This window comes from Notolepis coatsorum, assembly GCF_963971535.1.
Source record: "Notolepis coatsorum genome assembly, chromosome: 12".
Classification (NCBI taxonomy): domain Eukaryota; kingdom Metazoa; phylum Chordata; class Actinopteri; order Aulopiformes; family Paralepididae; genus Notolepis; species Notolepis coatsorum.
The window spans coordinates 4,930,148-4,945,147 of NC_140176.1; the positions used below are offsets into that span (position 1 = coordinate 4,930,148).

General features: G+C 43.5%; 1 protein-coding gene across 1 annotated transcript in view; it reads left to right on the forward strand.

Moving 5' to 3' along the window:
* Nucleotides 1–15,000, forward strand: part of dnah5l (dynein, axonemal, heavy chain 5 like) — a gene marked incomplete at both ends in the record, with an annotated part of 223,598 nt that overhangs the window by 10,412 nt on the left and 198,186 nt on the right. Inside the window, 4 exon segments of the mRNA XM_084326732.1 lie at nt 3,939–4,010; nt 6,123–6,224; nt 9,219–9,444; nt 12,498–12,663. Coding sequence (XP_084182858.1) covers nt 3,939–4,010; nt 6,123–6,224; nt 9,219–9,444; nt 12,498–12,663 — 566 coding nt within the window.

Here is a 15,000-nt window from a genome sequence, read left to right on the forward strand (position 1 = left end):
CCAGTACACGGCATAAATATATTATCATGAACACTCTCACGTAGATGAAACGGATCCAACACAAATGTACGAATTAGAAACAGGTCTTTATTTCTACACAGCGATGGTGTGTAGAATAAGCACTTAATCACTTAATCACATTTATGAATTGAAATAGTATGCACTTTTATGGCAAGGAGTATTCGTCGGTATATCAATAGAGAATGTCCAATCTCTGATGGCGCAGGTGGTAAATATACGACCTGGAATAGTTAAGGAATAACAGCAATGATACTTTAATGATTATACTAGATACACTAGAGGGGGTTAATCCGGTCGCTTGTAAGCCGACAGGAGTAGGAGGGGGGGGGGGGGGGTAGAATCCGGCTGCCTCGTCCGGCCAAGGGTATCCCAGGTGAACCCACTGTAGTGCCGTTCAATGCGCCGGCGATCCTTGGACCACAGATGAAAGCAGGTGGACTCTTTGTGGGCCGGCTCTCTCCGGTCCACGGGGGAGAGACGTGAAGCGACCTCGTCTTGCAGAGCGTCTCCTCACCTTGCGTCCTCTCCAGGGGGGGGGGTTCCAACACACGGCAGTGTCGGGGGTCTTTATCCATGGAATAATCAAAGTATCCAAAGCATAATCCGTGCCTGGGAAGGCGGGCTGTCGTCGGTAGAATAATCCGGTATACAGGTCCACTCGCTCGTCGGCTCTGGGGCTCCTCGGGTGCAGCTTCACATAGGGTCAACCACCCTGGGTAAGCAGCCAGTTCTCTGCCCGAAACGATGGGGTACTGACTACGGTAGTATTCTCACCGCACGAAGCACTATATATTAACAGACTATTATTAGCTTAATAGACTACGTCCAACTCGACGATATAGTGCCAAATATGACTATTCAAATATTAATATACACGATGTCTCAATACCGATGGTAGGCGAACTTGGCCTTACTCCCACACGTGGCGTCGCGGGGAGGCTTTACGTCTGTGACTCTATTGGAGGGTAAGAAACTGGACTGAAAAGAAAGTCCTACTTTAGTAGCGCAGTATATATACGCACTATGAACAAATAGTCCCATTAGTGGTGCGGTAGCCAGATTCCTACGCGGAACTAGGACTTGTTCGTACATGTCGAGCGGTACGTTTGAACTGGGTCTGAGGGGTATGGCAGCCTGGCACCAAGGTCTCGACCAATAGTAGAATGGAGACTATTATGGGATGTTCAGTAGGCTAGAATGGATATTCAATGCATATTGTACAAGGAATATACAAGGGATATCAGGGAATATTAGAGAATATACAAATACAATTAAATATATATATATAAATAAATATATATATTCGGTTTAATCTGGCCCTTCACAACAGTTAGTGAAAGGGTTTAACCTTCTGTATTGTCACAGTGAAAGGTTAACCGTCTGTATTGTCACAGTGAAAGGGTTAACCATTTGGTAGTGTCGTCGACTAAAGACTCACTTCTTCAACCATTATCTGAAATGATAAAAAAAAAAAAAAAAAAAAAACTAACCCTGACTAACCTTACTGTCATGCACTTGTCCTAATAAACTAACCTACACTGTAGCACGCAACACTTGATGAACATTGTTACTCAGCTGATAGAGTTGTACCCTTCTTGCTGTCTTGTCGTACAGAACTTGTAAGTCGCTTTGGATAAAAGCGTCAGCTAAATGACTAAATGTAAATGTAAATGTAGTGTGACAGTGAAAGGGTTAACCTTCTGTATTGTCACAGTGAAAGGGTTAACCATTTGGTAGTGTGACAGCGAAAGGGTTAAGGGAAATTAATAGTAGAGTAGGATAATACGCCTGGCCCGTTAATTGAACTGCTCCAAGTGATTTCAGTCGAATGAAGATATCGGCTTCTTTATTTGTTGTTTATAATATTAGATGTTATTATTTGATGTTTCTCTTTCTATTCAAATGTTTCTTTTTTTTCTATTATCATTATATAAGTATAGGTCGTCTGACCCAGCAACCTGACTGATCTATTATAAAATAATATAGTTTTATTTCACTTTTTATTAGGGATGTCCGATATTATCGGCCTACCGATATTATCGGCTGATTATTGGCATTAAAATGTAATATCGGAAAATATCGGTATCGGTTTAAAAGAATACAAAAATTAAAAAAAATAAAATTACATTTATTTAACCTTTATTTACCCAGGCAAGCAAGTAAGAACAAATTCTGATTTAATTTATTGTCAAAAGTATGCATAATGTTGTGTTAATTCCACGACAAGAGATATGTAATGTTATTACCTGAAATTATTCCGTTTTTTTGGGGGGGGGGGGGGGGGGGAACCCCGCATATATCGGTATCGGTTGATATCGGTATCGGAAATTAAGAGTTGGACAATATCGTATATCGGTAAAAAAAAAAAAAAGCCCATATCGAAGATCTCTACTTTTTATTGTAGCCATAATAAAACTGAACACAGACTGTCTGGACTCAGCCCAGGCTGGTTGTGTTTAGTTTAGTTTACCAACCTGCAGCTCAACACATCAAGTTCCCCTCTGTGCTCAGGAACAATACGTCCCATTGACTATTGTTCGACTGCGATGCTCTAATAAGCAGTGTGGCCCAGCAGCCTGTGTGTTGTGTCGCTAGGGGAGACAGAGATAGTGTGGTGGTTACCGCCTGGTTACCATGGGAACAGTAAACACAATTAGCCGTCTTGTGTTCCGTCTTCCTTTAGTTACCGTGCAGGTTTCTGCCAGACCTGTGTGTGTGTGTGTTGTATACGCTGTGGATTAGTTGGCGTTTGTTGTTCTGACTGATAAACTTAACTGGTTACTGGATAGAGCAAGGCTCTGACACTGCCAGGGTTAGGGGTTCCATTCCCTGTATAGCTTAATGGGTAGAGCAAGGCACTGACACTGCCAGGGTTAGAGGTCTTTGAATTTTTCCGTCAATCCCACAATGCCATCCCATTAGTGCTATAACATCAGCTACCACACGTTAGAGCTGCTATATGTTAGCAACATGGTCTCATCGGAAAATGTAAATAAAGTACTAATCGACCACAGGAAAAAAGGTACATAATGTATGTTATGTTATAGCCATATATATAGTTATATTATATATATATATATATATATATATATATATATATATATATATATATATATATATATATATATATATATATATATATATATATATATATATATATATATATATATATATATATATATATATATATATATATATATATATATATATATATTTATAGTTATAGTTATATATATATATAGTTATATATAGTTATATTATTATATAAGTAATATATTTACACTTCATATCGGCGAAAGTCCACAAATGCCCAGGAGTCGAACTAACAATGATTGTGGTCGTGGACGAGTGCGCTCACCTACCCTGCTGACACAAACACAGCGATACTATAATGATGATTAGTTGATGATGATGATGGACATTTACCGGGGGCCAGTTTCTAATTGCCATAGTCCAGTGCGCTCCACAGGTCGGCCCGCGAGACAGACGCACTGGATGTCCCTAACGCACAGAAGCCGGGACGCTATAACAGCCATATCTAATAATAATAATAATAGTTGATTCCATTGAATAGCCCAGGCCAGTAGGACAGTTGCGTGTCAACACAAACCCGCATGGTTTTTACGAGCGTCAAAAGAAACTCGAGAACAAAGGCCGATGGCCGGCAACGATTAGGCAACGACCCGAAACCACTCATGTGACTCCCAGACATGTGTCTCTTGCGGCTGGACCCGCCCGGCCCGGTCACACAGCTAGGCCTACTAAATGTAGTGCTAATGCTTGCTTACAGCCAAAGAATGTTGATACCTTTCATCAATTATGTTATGTATTATACTGAATGTACAGTATGTAAAATCATGTTAAATCTGTCTGTCTGTCTGTCTGTCTCTCTCTTTCTCTTTCCCTCTCTGTTTCAGCCCTTACTAGGGAAGTGTCTGTTCTTCCTGAGGACTACAGACAAAGCTATAACCACAGCTAATGTACAACAGGTCAGTACACATCAACCAGCCAGTCAACCAGTCAGTCAGTCAGTCAGTCAGTCAGTCAGTCAGTCAGTCAGTCAGTCAGTCAGTCAGTCAGTCAGTCAGTCAGTCAGCCAGTCAGTCAGTCAGTCAGTCAGTCAGTCAGTCAGTCAGTCAGTCAGCCAGTCAGTCAGTCAGTCAGTCAGTCAGTCAGTCAGTCAGTCAGTCAGTCAGTCAGTCAGTCAGTCAGTCAGTCAGTCAGTCAGTCAGTCAGTCAGTCAGTCAGTCAGTCAGTCAGTCAGTCAGCCAGTCAGTCAGTCAGTCAGTCAGTCAGTCAGTCAGTCAGTCAGTCAGTCAGTCAGCCAGTCAGTCAGTCAGTCAGTCAGTCAGTCAGTCAGTCAGTCAGTCAGTCAGTCAGCCAGTCAGTCAGTCAGTCAGTCAGTCAGTCAGTCAGTCAGTCAGTCAGTCAGTCAGTCAGTCAGTCAGTCAGTCAGTCAGTCAGTCAGTCAGTCAGCCAGTCAGTCAGTCAGTCAGTCAGTCAGTCAGTCAGTCAGTCAGTCAGCCAGTCAGTCAGTCAGTCAGTCAGTCAGTCAGTCAGTCAGTCAGTCAGTCAGTCAGTCAGTCAGTCAGTCAGTCAGTCAGTCAGTCAGTCAGTCAGTCAGTCAGTCAGTCAGTCAGTCAGTCAACCAGTCAGTCAGTCAGTCAGCCAGTCAGTCAGTCAGTCAGTCAGTCAGTCAGTCAGTCAGTCAGTCAGTCAGTCAGTCAGTCAGTCAGTCAGTCAGTCAGTCAACCAGTCAGGCAGTCAGTCAGTCAGTCAGTCAGTCAGTCAGTCAGTCAGTCAGTCAGTCAGTCAGTCAGTCAGTCAGCCAGTCAGTCAGTCAGTCAGTCAGTCAGTCAGTCAGTCAGTCAGTCAGTCAGTCAGTCAACCAGTCAGTCAGTCAGTCAGCCAGTCAGTCAGTCAGTCAGTCAGTCAGTCAGTCAGTCAGTCAGTCAGTCAGTCAGTCAGTCAGTCAGTCAGTCAGTCAGTCAGTCAACCAGTCAGGCAGTCAGTCAGTCAGTCAACCAGTCAGTCAGCCAGTTAGTCAGTCAGCCAGTCAGGCAGCCATCAAGGCCCCTTGACTATGGAACTTCCAGCGTGAATCTTTTAAATCACTTCTCAAATAAAATGTATTGACAAGTGTTCATTCTTTGTTTATTAAGCACTTTGTAGTTACTTTTGAAGAGTGCTTCATAAAGATTGTATTATTATTATGATGATTATTATTATTATTATTATTATTATTATTATTATTATTATTATTATTATTATTATTATTATTATTATTATTATTATTATTATAATAATAATAATTATTAGTTGCTGTTGCGGTTGTTGATGTTAGTGTTGTGTTGTTGGTGTTGTGTTGTGTTGGTGTTGTGTTGTGTTGTTGGTGTTGTGTTGTGTTGTGTTGTGTTGTGTTGTATTATGTTGTGTTGTGTTGTTGGTGTTGTGTTGTGTTGTTGGTGTTGTGTTGTGTTGGTGTTGTGTTGTATTATGTTGTGTTGTGTTGTTGGTGTTGTGTTGTGTTGTTGGTGTTGTGTTGTGTTGTGTTGGTGTTGTGTTGGTGTTGTGTTGTTGGTGTTGTGTTGTGTTGGTGTTGTGTTGTGCTGTGTTGTTGGTGTTGTGTTGTGTTGGTGTTGTGTTGTGTTGTTGATGTTGTGTTGTGCTGGTGTTGTGTTGTGTTGTGTTGTGTTGTGCTGGTGTTGTGTTGTGTTGGTGTTGTGTTGTGCTGGTGTTGTGTTGTGTTGTGTTGTGTTGTGTTGTACTGTATGTGTTCTGGTATGTTGTGTTGTGTTGTGTTGGTGTTGTGTTGTGCTGGTGTTGTGTTGTGTTGTGTTGTGCTGTACTGTATGTGTTCTGGTATGTTGTGTTGTGTTGTGTTGGTGTTGTGTTGTGCTGGTGTTGTGTTGTGTTGTGTTGTGTTGTGCTGTACTGTATGTGTTCTGGTATGTTGTGTTGTGTTGTACTGTATGTGTTCTGGTATGTTGTGTTGTGTTGTACTGTATGTGTTCTGGTATGTTGTGTTGTGTTGTGTTCTGGTATGTTGTGTTGTGTTGTGTTGTGTTGTACTGTATGTGTTCTGTTTCTGGTGTTTTCAGGAGGTGAACCTGGGTCTGCTGGACTGTTCTGATGGCAGCATGTTAAACAGTCTGGAGAAACTGATGTCTAATATCATGCTTCCCGCTCTCCAGTCACAGCAGGTAATCCTATAGTCATATAGGCCTTCATGGAGATACTAGGGGTGGGAATCACCAGAGGCCCCATGACACTACAGGTTCATACCGTCAGAATAAGCCATAACTTGTACAAATCGGGGGCGGATACGTTTCAATCTATGTCTTCATCTAACCATGATGATACCACAATAGCTCGTTTTGAGTCAGAGACCTGCAAAGACTTGGCAGCTGTTTCTCTTACCGATGCATGCAGGACTACTTTACCCAGGGGCCATTGCAGTACACCTAACCCACCCCCTCGCCTAACACCTTCTCTAGGTCAGTGGTTCCCAAAGTCGGGGTCGCGACCCAAAGGTCGCGACCCACGGGAGGGCCGCGAGATGATTAAAAAATAATAATTTTTTTTTTTTTTTTTATGCCACTGAACTTAGAAGCAAGTGTTTCTAGTTGTATTCTAAAATTCTATTCTATTGTATTCTAAAATGTGACTATATGGTTTTATATTAACTTAATAAATAAACAAAAACGAAAAATCTACTTATTTCAACGAACATTTCAAACTAAATAACAGATTATGCACATAAAACACTGAAAACAACCGAAGCAACAATAGTATTTTAATGAGGCTATTATTATTATCATTATTATTTTGCAACAAGTTAGCCCTCTCATAAATAGCACATATAAATGAATAACTAACTTGAACTAACTTAATAGGATTGAAGTGATATTTGGCTTAAAAAATCGGCCACATATAAAAAAAAAAAAAAAAAAAAGCCTGACGATGTGCATAAGCCTCACGCCTTATTTTCTGGGTCCCGGCCTGAAAAGTTTGGGAACCCCTGCGCTAGGTGACCCGCAGGAGAGAAATAATGTGGCTTTGTTATTATGATGTGAGAGACAGTTTACAGCAGTGGTGCCAAACCAGTCGATTGCGATCGACAGGTAGATCGCTGGCTGATTTCAAGTAGATCTCGATTAATACAATGCGAAAAAATATTATTTTTTCTTTTTCTTTTTTTGCAAAATCAACTCTGCCTCTCTTTGTTAACTACAACAAGCAATGCTGTTTGTTATTTAAGATGAGGTCGGACTCGGCACTGACAGATTTGTGTTCATTATGCTGCTTTTATAAAGCCTCAAATGACGGCTTACAATATTTCATGAAAGCAAAGTGTTTTGTTTGTCTAAGATTTAAAAAGGTTTAAACTTTACAGCACTGGCAAAGTTGAAAATATCATATTATATTATATACCCATTCAATATGCACATGACAGAACATATTATATGCCATATAATATGTTCTGTCATGTGCATATTGAATGGGTATTACTAATACTATTAATACTAATACTAGCCGAGAGTAGGTCACATTTTGGCTGGTAGCGTTGAACGTTGAATCAAAAACACTAGACTGCGGGCGGCCAGGTGGTGCAGTGGGCAAGGCACTCACCACCAATGCTGGAGACGCTGGGTTCGCGTGTTCGATCCCAGCTCTCCACATTGTTTTCAGTTTGGCTGGTCGTCCGTACTAATACAATTGGCAGTATTAGAGGGTGGGAAAGCTGATGGGTGGGTCCTGGGCGTTGTAAACAGAAAAATACCCCTACAGTTCGGTCGGGGCGCCTGCTCAGCAAAGAAAGGATCTGGAGGGAGGTAGTGTGACCTTCCACGCGTTACACTCTCCCAGTGAGAATCTGAGCGGCCAGGCTGGCTGCCGGCTGGCTGCACATGTGTCGGAGGAAAGCATGTGATAGTCTCCGGCCTCCCGGACCAACAGTAGGGGGGGGTGCGCAACAACCAGGAAGGGAGTTGGGAATTGGCATAACGACTAACAGTGGGATGGGAGAAAAATCGGAAAAAGAGGAGGGGGAAAAAGATAGTAAAAAAAATAAAAAAAACACTAGACTGCACTTAAAAGTTTCAACTATAAGGGCGGCTACGTGGCGTAGTGGGCAAGGCGCTCGCCACGAATACTGGAGACGCCCAGCGCTCCACATTGCTTTCAGTTTAGCTGGTCGTCCGTACTAATACACATTGGCCGTATTAGGGGGTGGGAAACTGATGGGTGGGGATTGGGCGTTGTGGACAGCGACTCCTACAGGTCGGTTGGTGCGCCTGCGCAGTAGAATCAGGAAGTGTCGGGGGCAGCGTGAGCCTCCCACGCGTTACTCCTCGCCACTGAGAGATCGAGCTGCGCAGGTGAAAAGATGCGACTGCTGTTACCTCAAGTACCGGAGGGGACTTGTGCTATGTATGACTTAGTCCACATTGCAGCCGGCTTGTGGGAGGCAAGAAACAGCATTCGTGACAGGGGAGGGTTGAATTGGATGATACGAAATTGGGATGGGAGAAAATATATAGAAAATGGGAGAAAAAGTGGATCCAAAAAAAAAAGTTTCAACTATAAAAACTCTCACACACACAAAGAGAGAGAGAATAAATACATTTAGGTTTGATTCATATTTGGATCAATATCTCCCTGCTATTTACCCTCCACACACATAAACACACACACACACTCTCTCCACACGCGCCTCTCTCTATCCTCCGTTACACGCGTGTCTGACGGCCCAATCTGTGCACCGCACTGGAGGAGAGAAACGATAAGAAATATAGAAAAAGATACAGCGGATATGCAGATATCAGTGGCGACCGCTCCGTTCAAGACCAGGCCAAACCAGATGTGGTCACTTGTCCGAATGTCTTGTCAAATGACGCTCATCATTTGTTTGGTCTTGTACGACGTAACCCGAGACTGGAAGCACGCAATAGGTCGACTATGGTGTCAATCGAACGGCGGCAAATAAACAATGTATTGGTTGATCGGCCTGGTCATATATTCTATCATAACTCATCATATATCATCATCATTCATATATTCTATCATATAACTCATCATATATTATATTATATCATAACTCATATATCATATATTCTATTCTATCGTGAATCATATAATATATTCTATCATAAATCACATCATACATCATATCTTCTCCCCTCCTCTCCTCTCAGTGTTGGGGTCGGGTGAAGATGGGTCTGCGTTGTCCTGACATCCAGTCCTTCCTGAGTTCAGTGGATCAGTTCATCACTAACCTGTCCTCAGCCAGAGTCAACATGGAGACTAGCTTCAGTCTGCTTCTGCCACAGGAGCCAGACACTGCTGCTGCTGCTACTACTACCACTAATATTACTACTGCTATAACCCAGCTCCACTGTCCTGCTGATTATACCAGTGCAGGTAAGGACTATTACTGCTGTTATTACTACTGCTGTTACTACTACTACTACTACTACTACTACTACTACTACTACTACTACTACTACTACTACTACTACTACTACTACTACTACTACTACTACTACTACTACTACTACTACTACTACTACTACTACTACTACTACTGTCACGTTTTAGACTCATACGTGAAAGTTGTAATAAGATATTTAAAAATATAAGCGATGAATCACTTTTGAAGGTATTTATTATAAAAAGTTAACAAGCACTGTAATATAAAAGTAAATAAGCAAAGTATTTATACAATGTGAATATAGCAAGGTACAATTGAAATCTAGATTGTTACAACCGGCCGGTCGAGTATATAAAAGGAAGGAAAAAAGTCAAGTCATTGTGGGTCAGTCCAGCATGTCTCGTCCGTGGAGTCCAGTCAGTGTCCAGTAGAAGTCAAAGCAGAAGAAATCGAAGTAGAAGTTCCCCTCCTTCCCTATTCGAGTGTTTTATTAGCGATCCCATAGTCCAGTGTGTATGTGGTCTTTGTCCTGAGTGCACGTTGTGTGTCTGTGTGTATTGGTCCGCCTGTATGTCTGCCGTGCACGAGTGCGTGGAACGCACATTTACGTGCGCATTTTGTGCGTGTGTGTCTCTATGATAACGATCAGTGACTAATGGAGACTAGAGTATGTGACCAGTGTTTGACCTGGTCGTATATTAGTTGGCTTGTGGCATTTTGTCATAATGAGTTTGAATTATTTGATCTGGCTAATCTGGTGGGATCTCAGCACCAAAGGAGTCACTGTGTGCGCGTTGAGAGTGAGGGTGTATGTATGCGTGTGTGTGTGTGTGTGTGTAGGTTTGTGTGTGTGTGTGCTTTGAGAGTGTGGGGGTGTGGATGTGTGTGTGTGTGTGTGAGCTTGTCCTAAGTGTAAGTGTGTGTGTATCTGGTGTGTGTGTATCTGTCCTGTGTGTATGTGTGTGTGTATGCTTGTGTGTGAGAGGGACGGAACCATGCACCAGGGGTCAGTAGGTCACTGATCTGTGAGTGGCCCTCTGGCTGAGAGAGAGACGTAAACAAACTTTATATAGTGTGGTGATGGGAGAATGTCTCTGCTATAATATGTACGTGATATACGTGTCATATTTCAACACTACTACTACTACTACTACTACTACTACTACTACTACTACTACTACTACTACTACTACTACTACTACTACTACTACTACTATTACTACTACTACTACTACTACTACTACTACTACTACTACTACTACTACTACTACTACTACTACTACTACTACTACTACTACTACTACTACTGCTTACTCCTATGCAACACCAGTGCTGCTCCATCAATAGACTCCAACTGGTCCAGAACGTATCTACCCAATGTCTATCTCACACCAAATCCCTCACCCCTGTCCTAAAAGACCCCCATTGGCTTCCTGTCTCTCTACTACCTACAAAGACTGTACCCCACCTTAGTTTCCCGGAGTTTTGCCTTCAACGCATTGAAGGAGGTACTGTAGCCCTAAGCTTGCTCATCAGGGTACAAGGTGACTGGAGTGCCTCACAAGGTGAGGGAACCTTTCCCGCTGGCGAGGCCCACAATCCTGATTTTGTTCGTACAGTAGTAAGTTAGTGCAACCGGGCGATGATTTTGGTCGGTCCCCCTTTTTCAGCTTTGGTGCTAGCGATCTAAGAAGGGCTCGGTTGATCATTACCGGGGAAATAATTGTGTGGAATTAGTTTATGGACTGTATACTATTTATGACGTGATATTAATTTCGGGGGCCCCGTACCGCGCCCGTCAGGCTTAAGTAGACGTTGAGTTATTTTACCTCAAAATAATTTAACTATAGTTGTTAGAACGTGTAATATTTATAAGGGGGGAAAATGGCCTTCTACCACTACTTCTACTCCATAGTAGATCCAAAAGTTGTAGTATCACCCTTTTGTGTTCAGAAGGTGTAACTTTATGCTGAATATCTAATTCAGTGGACAGTGATTAAGTAAAGGCTCACGCACACCTTCAGGTCCTTTTCGACAGTCGCGTAAGAGAAAATGTCCATAAGCAAGAGAAGAGAGCTCTCTTACTTGCAATAGACTTTAGTCTATCGTTTCAGTCCTTAGACCTTCATCAAGCAAAACAAAAGTGTTTACACCCTGCAGGAGTTCTCACTTCTCTTGATAACGGACAATGATAAAAAATGTATTCAAATAAAATACTTGTCGTTGACCAATTTGAAAAATATTTCAGAATTTGGGTCCCTGGCCTGCTGACAGCCTATGTGCAACGTTCCATCTAAATCTGCCTTGTAGTGGAACACACACACACACACACACACACAGACACACACACACACACACACACACACACACACACACACACACACACACACACACACACACACACACACACACACACACACACACACACACACACACACACACACACACACACACACACACACACACACACACACACACACACACACACACACACACACACACACACACACACACACACACACACAGACCTCCCACTAGGATTACTTTAGATTAGGTTGTGTACTTCTCAGGGGAGATTTTTAAAAAGGCCCTAAATGATAAAATAATTCAGGAGTACAGTTTTGAGTAAAACATCAAACATTTGTTTTCGTTTTTTTCTTAAAAAAAATGAAAAAGAAAGGAATGTATATCTTGCAGCATATTTTTAGTTTTTCTTTCTTATATTAAAGCATATTTAGTTTTTAAGAATTGTAAAGGATAGGCAAAAATAAGCATGTGCTTCAGCCTATTCCTTTTTTCGGTCATTAAGTTTGGATTTTGTGTGTGAGCTTACATTGAATATGTACATTTGTGATTATTTATTATTATTATTTTTCTTTTTCTTTTGAAAGTCCACACAAGTGTGTTTTTGATTGATCTGTAAACAAAGACCGAAAATAAACTATTCATCATCATCATTACATGGTTATGTTATAGGTGGTGTGGTGGGCTTACATCATAATAGAAAAAAGGATTTGACAGCCCCGCCTCTTTCCTCTCTCAGCCAATAACAGCGAGCTGGTGGAGCGCCTTGAGGGCGTGGCATTGGCATGGACCAATCGGATCAAGCAGGTGTTGACAGAGAGCGAGCAGATGAGGAAGGAGGCGGATGACATCGGCCCCTCAGCCGAGCTGGAACACTGGAAGACCCGCATGACTGCTTTCAACAGGTCCACACACACACACACACACACACGCACACACACACACACACACACACACACACACACACACACACACAGACACACACAGACACACACACACACACACACACACGCACACGCACACGCACACGCACACACACACACACACACACACACACACACACACACACACACACACACACACACACACACACACACACACACACACACACACACACACACACACACACACGGGGGATGACCATGACCAATGTTGCAGGCCTGTAGGTGGTGCTGCGGGGCCAAATGAAATGCTCCTTCACTCAAACTTGAGCAAGAAAGAAATTCATGAGTTGTACTCACAGTCTCGGTCTTTGTGGTTGCAATAGTCTTTATACGAGTCAATATCCGTCTCCCTCTGACCATCCAAACACCTGGAAACAGCTGGGCTTTCTTGGTGGGAGGAACCCAAGCCGTCTTCAGAACACACAGTCACGCCAGTCCTCTGACTCCTCTCAGTCCACACGAGCAGGGACGTGCACAGGACTTTAGAGGGGCAGGTGCCCAAAGGCTGAAAAGGGCACTGGGCCTGCGAAGAGAGTGCGCGAAGTGAGTGAGCCCGGTTTTTGGGGGGCTTTTTTTATGCTTTTTGGGGGGTTTTGTTGATCAAATATTGAATAATTGAACTATAATAATCAGTGCAGGAGCTCACTTATCCTTGAAAGACACTTTTATCACTGACTTTTATCATCTCCATAAATGTTCAGGGGGGAGATAATAAGTGCTTACCCTACAGACCCCAAGAAGTGCTGTATATTCTGTATTGTTTAATATAAATAAATAAAAATATATATTAAAAAAACAAAAAATTATAAAAGAAATTGGCATAAAAAGGGCACTTTTTTTAGGAGGCACAAAAGGGCAGGTGCTTGAGCACCCTTTGGGCTCTATGTGTGCACGTGCCTGCCCTGCGCTCACACGCGGCGCTAACGTCTTCAGAACACACAGTCCTCTGACTCCCCTCAGTCCACACGACGAGGTGCTAACGTCTTCAGAACACGACACGGTCCTCTGACTCCCCTCAGTCCACACGACGAGGTGCTAACGTCTTCAGAACACACGGTCCTCTGACTCCCCTCAGTCCACACGACGAGGTGCTAACGTCTTCAGAACACACGGTCCTCTGACTCCCCTCGGTCCACACGCGGTGCTAACGTCTTCAGAACACACCGTCCTCTGACTCCCCTCAGTCCACACGCGGTGCTAACGTCTTCAGAACACACGGTCCTCTGACTCCCCTCAGTCCACACGACGCGGTGCTAACGTCTTCAGAACACACGGTCCTCTGACTCCCCTCAGTCCACACGACGAGGTGCTAACGTCTTCAGAACACACGGTCCTCTGACTCCCCTCAGTCCACACGACGAGGTGCTAACGTCTTCAGAACACACAGTCCTCTGACTCCCCTCAGTCCACACGACGAGGTGCTAACGTCTTCAGAACACACAGTCCTCTGACTCCCCTCAGTCCACACGCGGTGCTAACGTCTTCAGAACACACGGTCCTCTGACTCCCCTCAGTCCACACGAGGTGCTAACGTCTTCAGAACACACAGTCCTCTGACTCCCCTCACTCCACACGCGGTGCTAAGCTAACTATAACATGTTAGCTCACGCTTGACGACTAGATGCTTCTCGCCCCGAAATTAGACTAGATAATCACTTATCTCACTGAACGGTATTTCTCTATATGCGCGCTAAAAACTTTCTTGGCTGCACCTGGACTGATAGAAACTAGAATTCTCTAATTGATAGACTCTAGAGGCCCTAGACTCTATGGGGGACCCTGATGTAAACAAGACGAAAGTATTTTTCTGGTCTGCATCCCCTTAGCAGTTGTTTGTATTGAGCCGTACTGTATTGTACCCATTCTGCAATCTGTTAAATAAAAGAAACTAGAATTCTCTAATTGATAGACTCTGCCAAAGTGTAGTCTACTAATGACTAATGAGCTCCTTGCTGACTCACACCTTTCATCCGGCCCCTCCCACCTTTCGTCCGGCCCCTCCCACCTTTCATCCGGCCCCTCCCACATTTCGTCCTGCCCCTCCCACCTTTCATCCTGCCCCTCCCACCTTTCATCATCCTGCCCCTCCCACCTTTCATCCGGCCCCTCCCACCTTTCGTCCTGCCCCTCCCACCTTTCATCCTGCCCCTCCCACCTTTCGTCCTGCCCCTCCCACCTTTCATCCTGCCCCTCCCACCTTTCATCCTGCCCCTCCCACCTTTCATCCGGCCCCTCCCACCTTTCGTCCTGCCCCTCCCACCTTTCGTCCTGCCCCTCCCACCTTTCATCCGGCCCCTC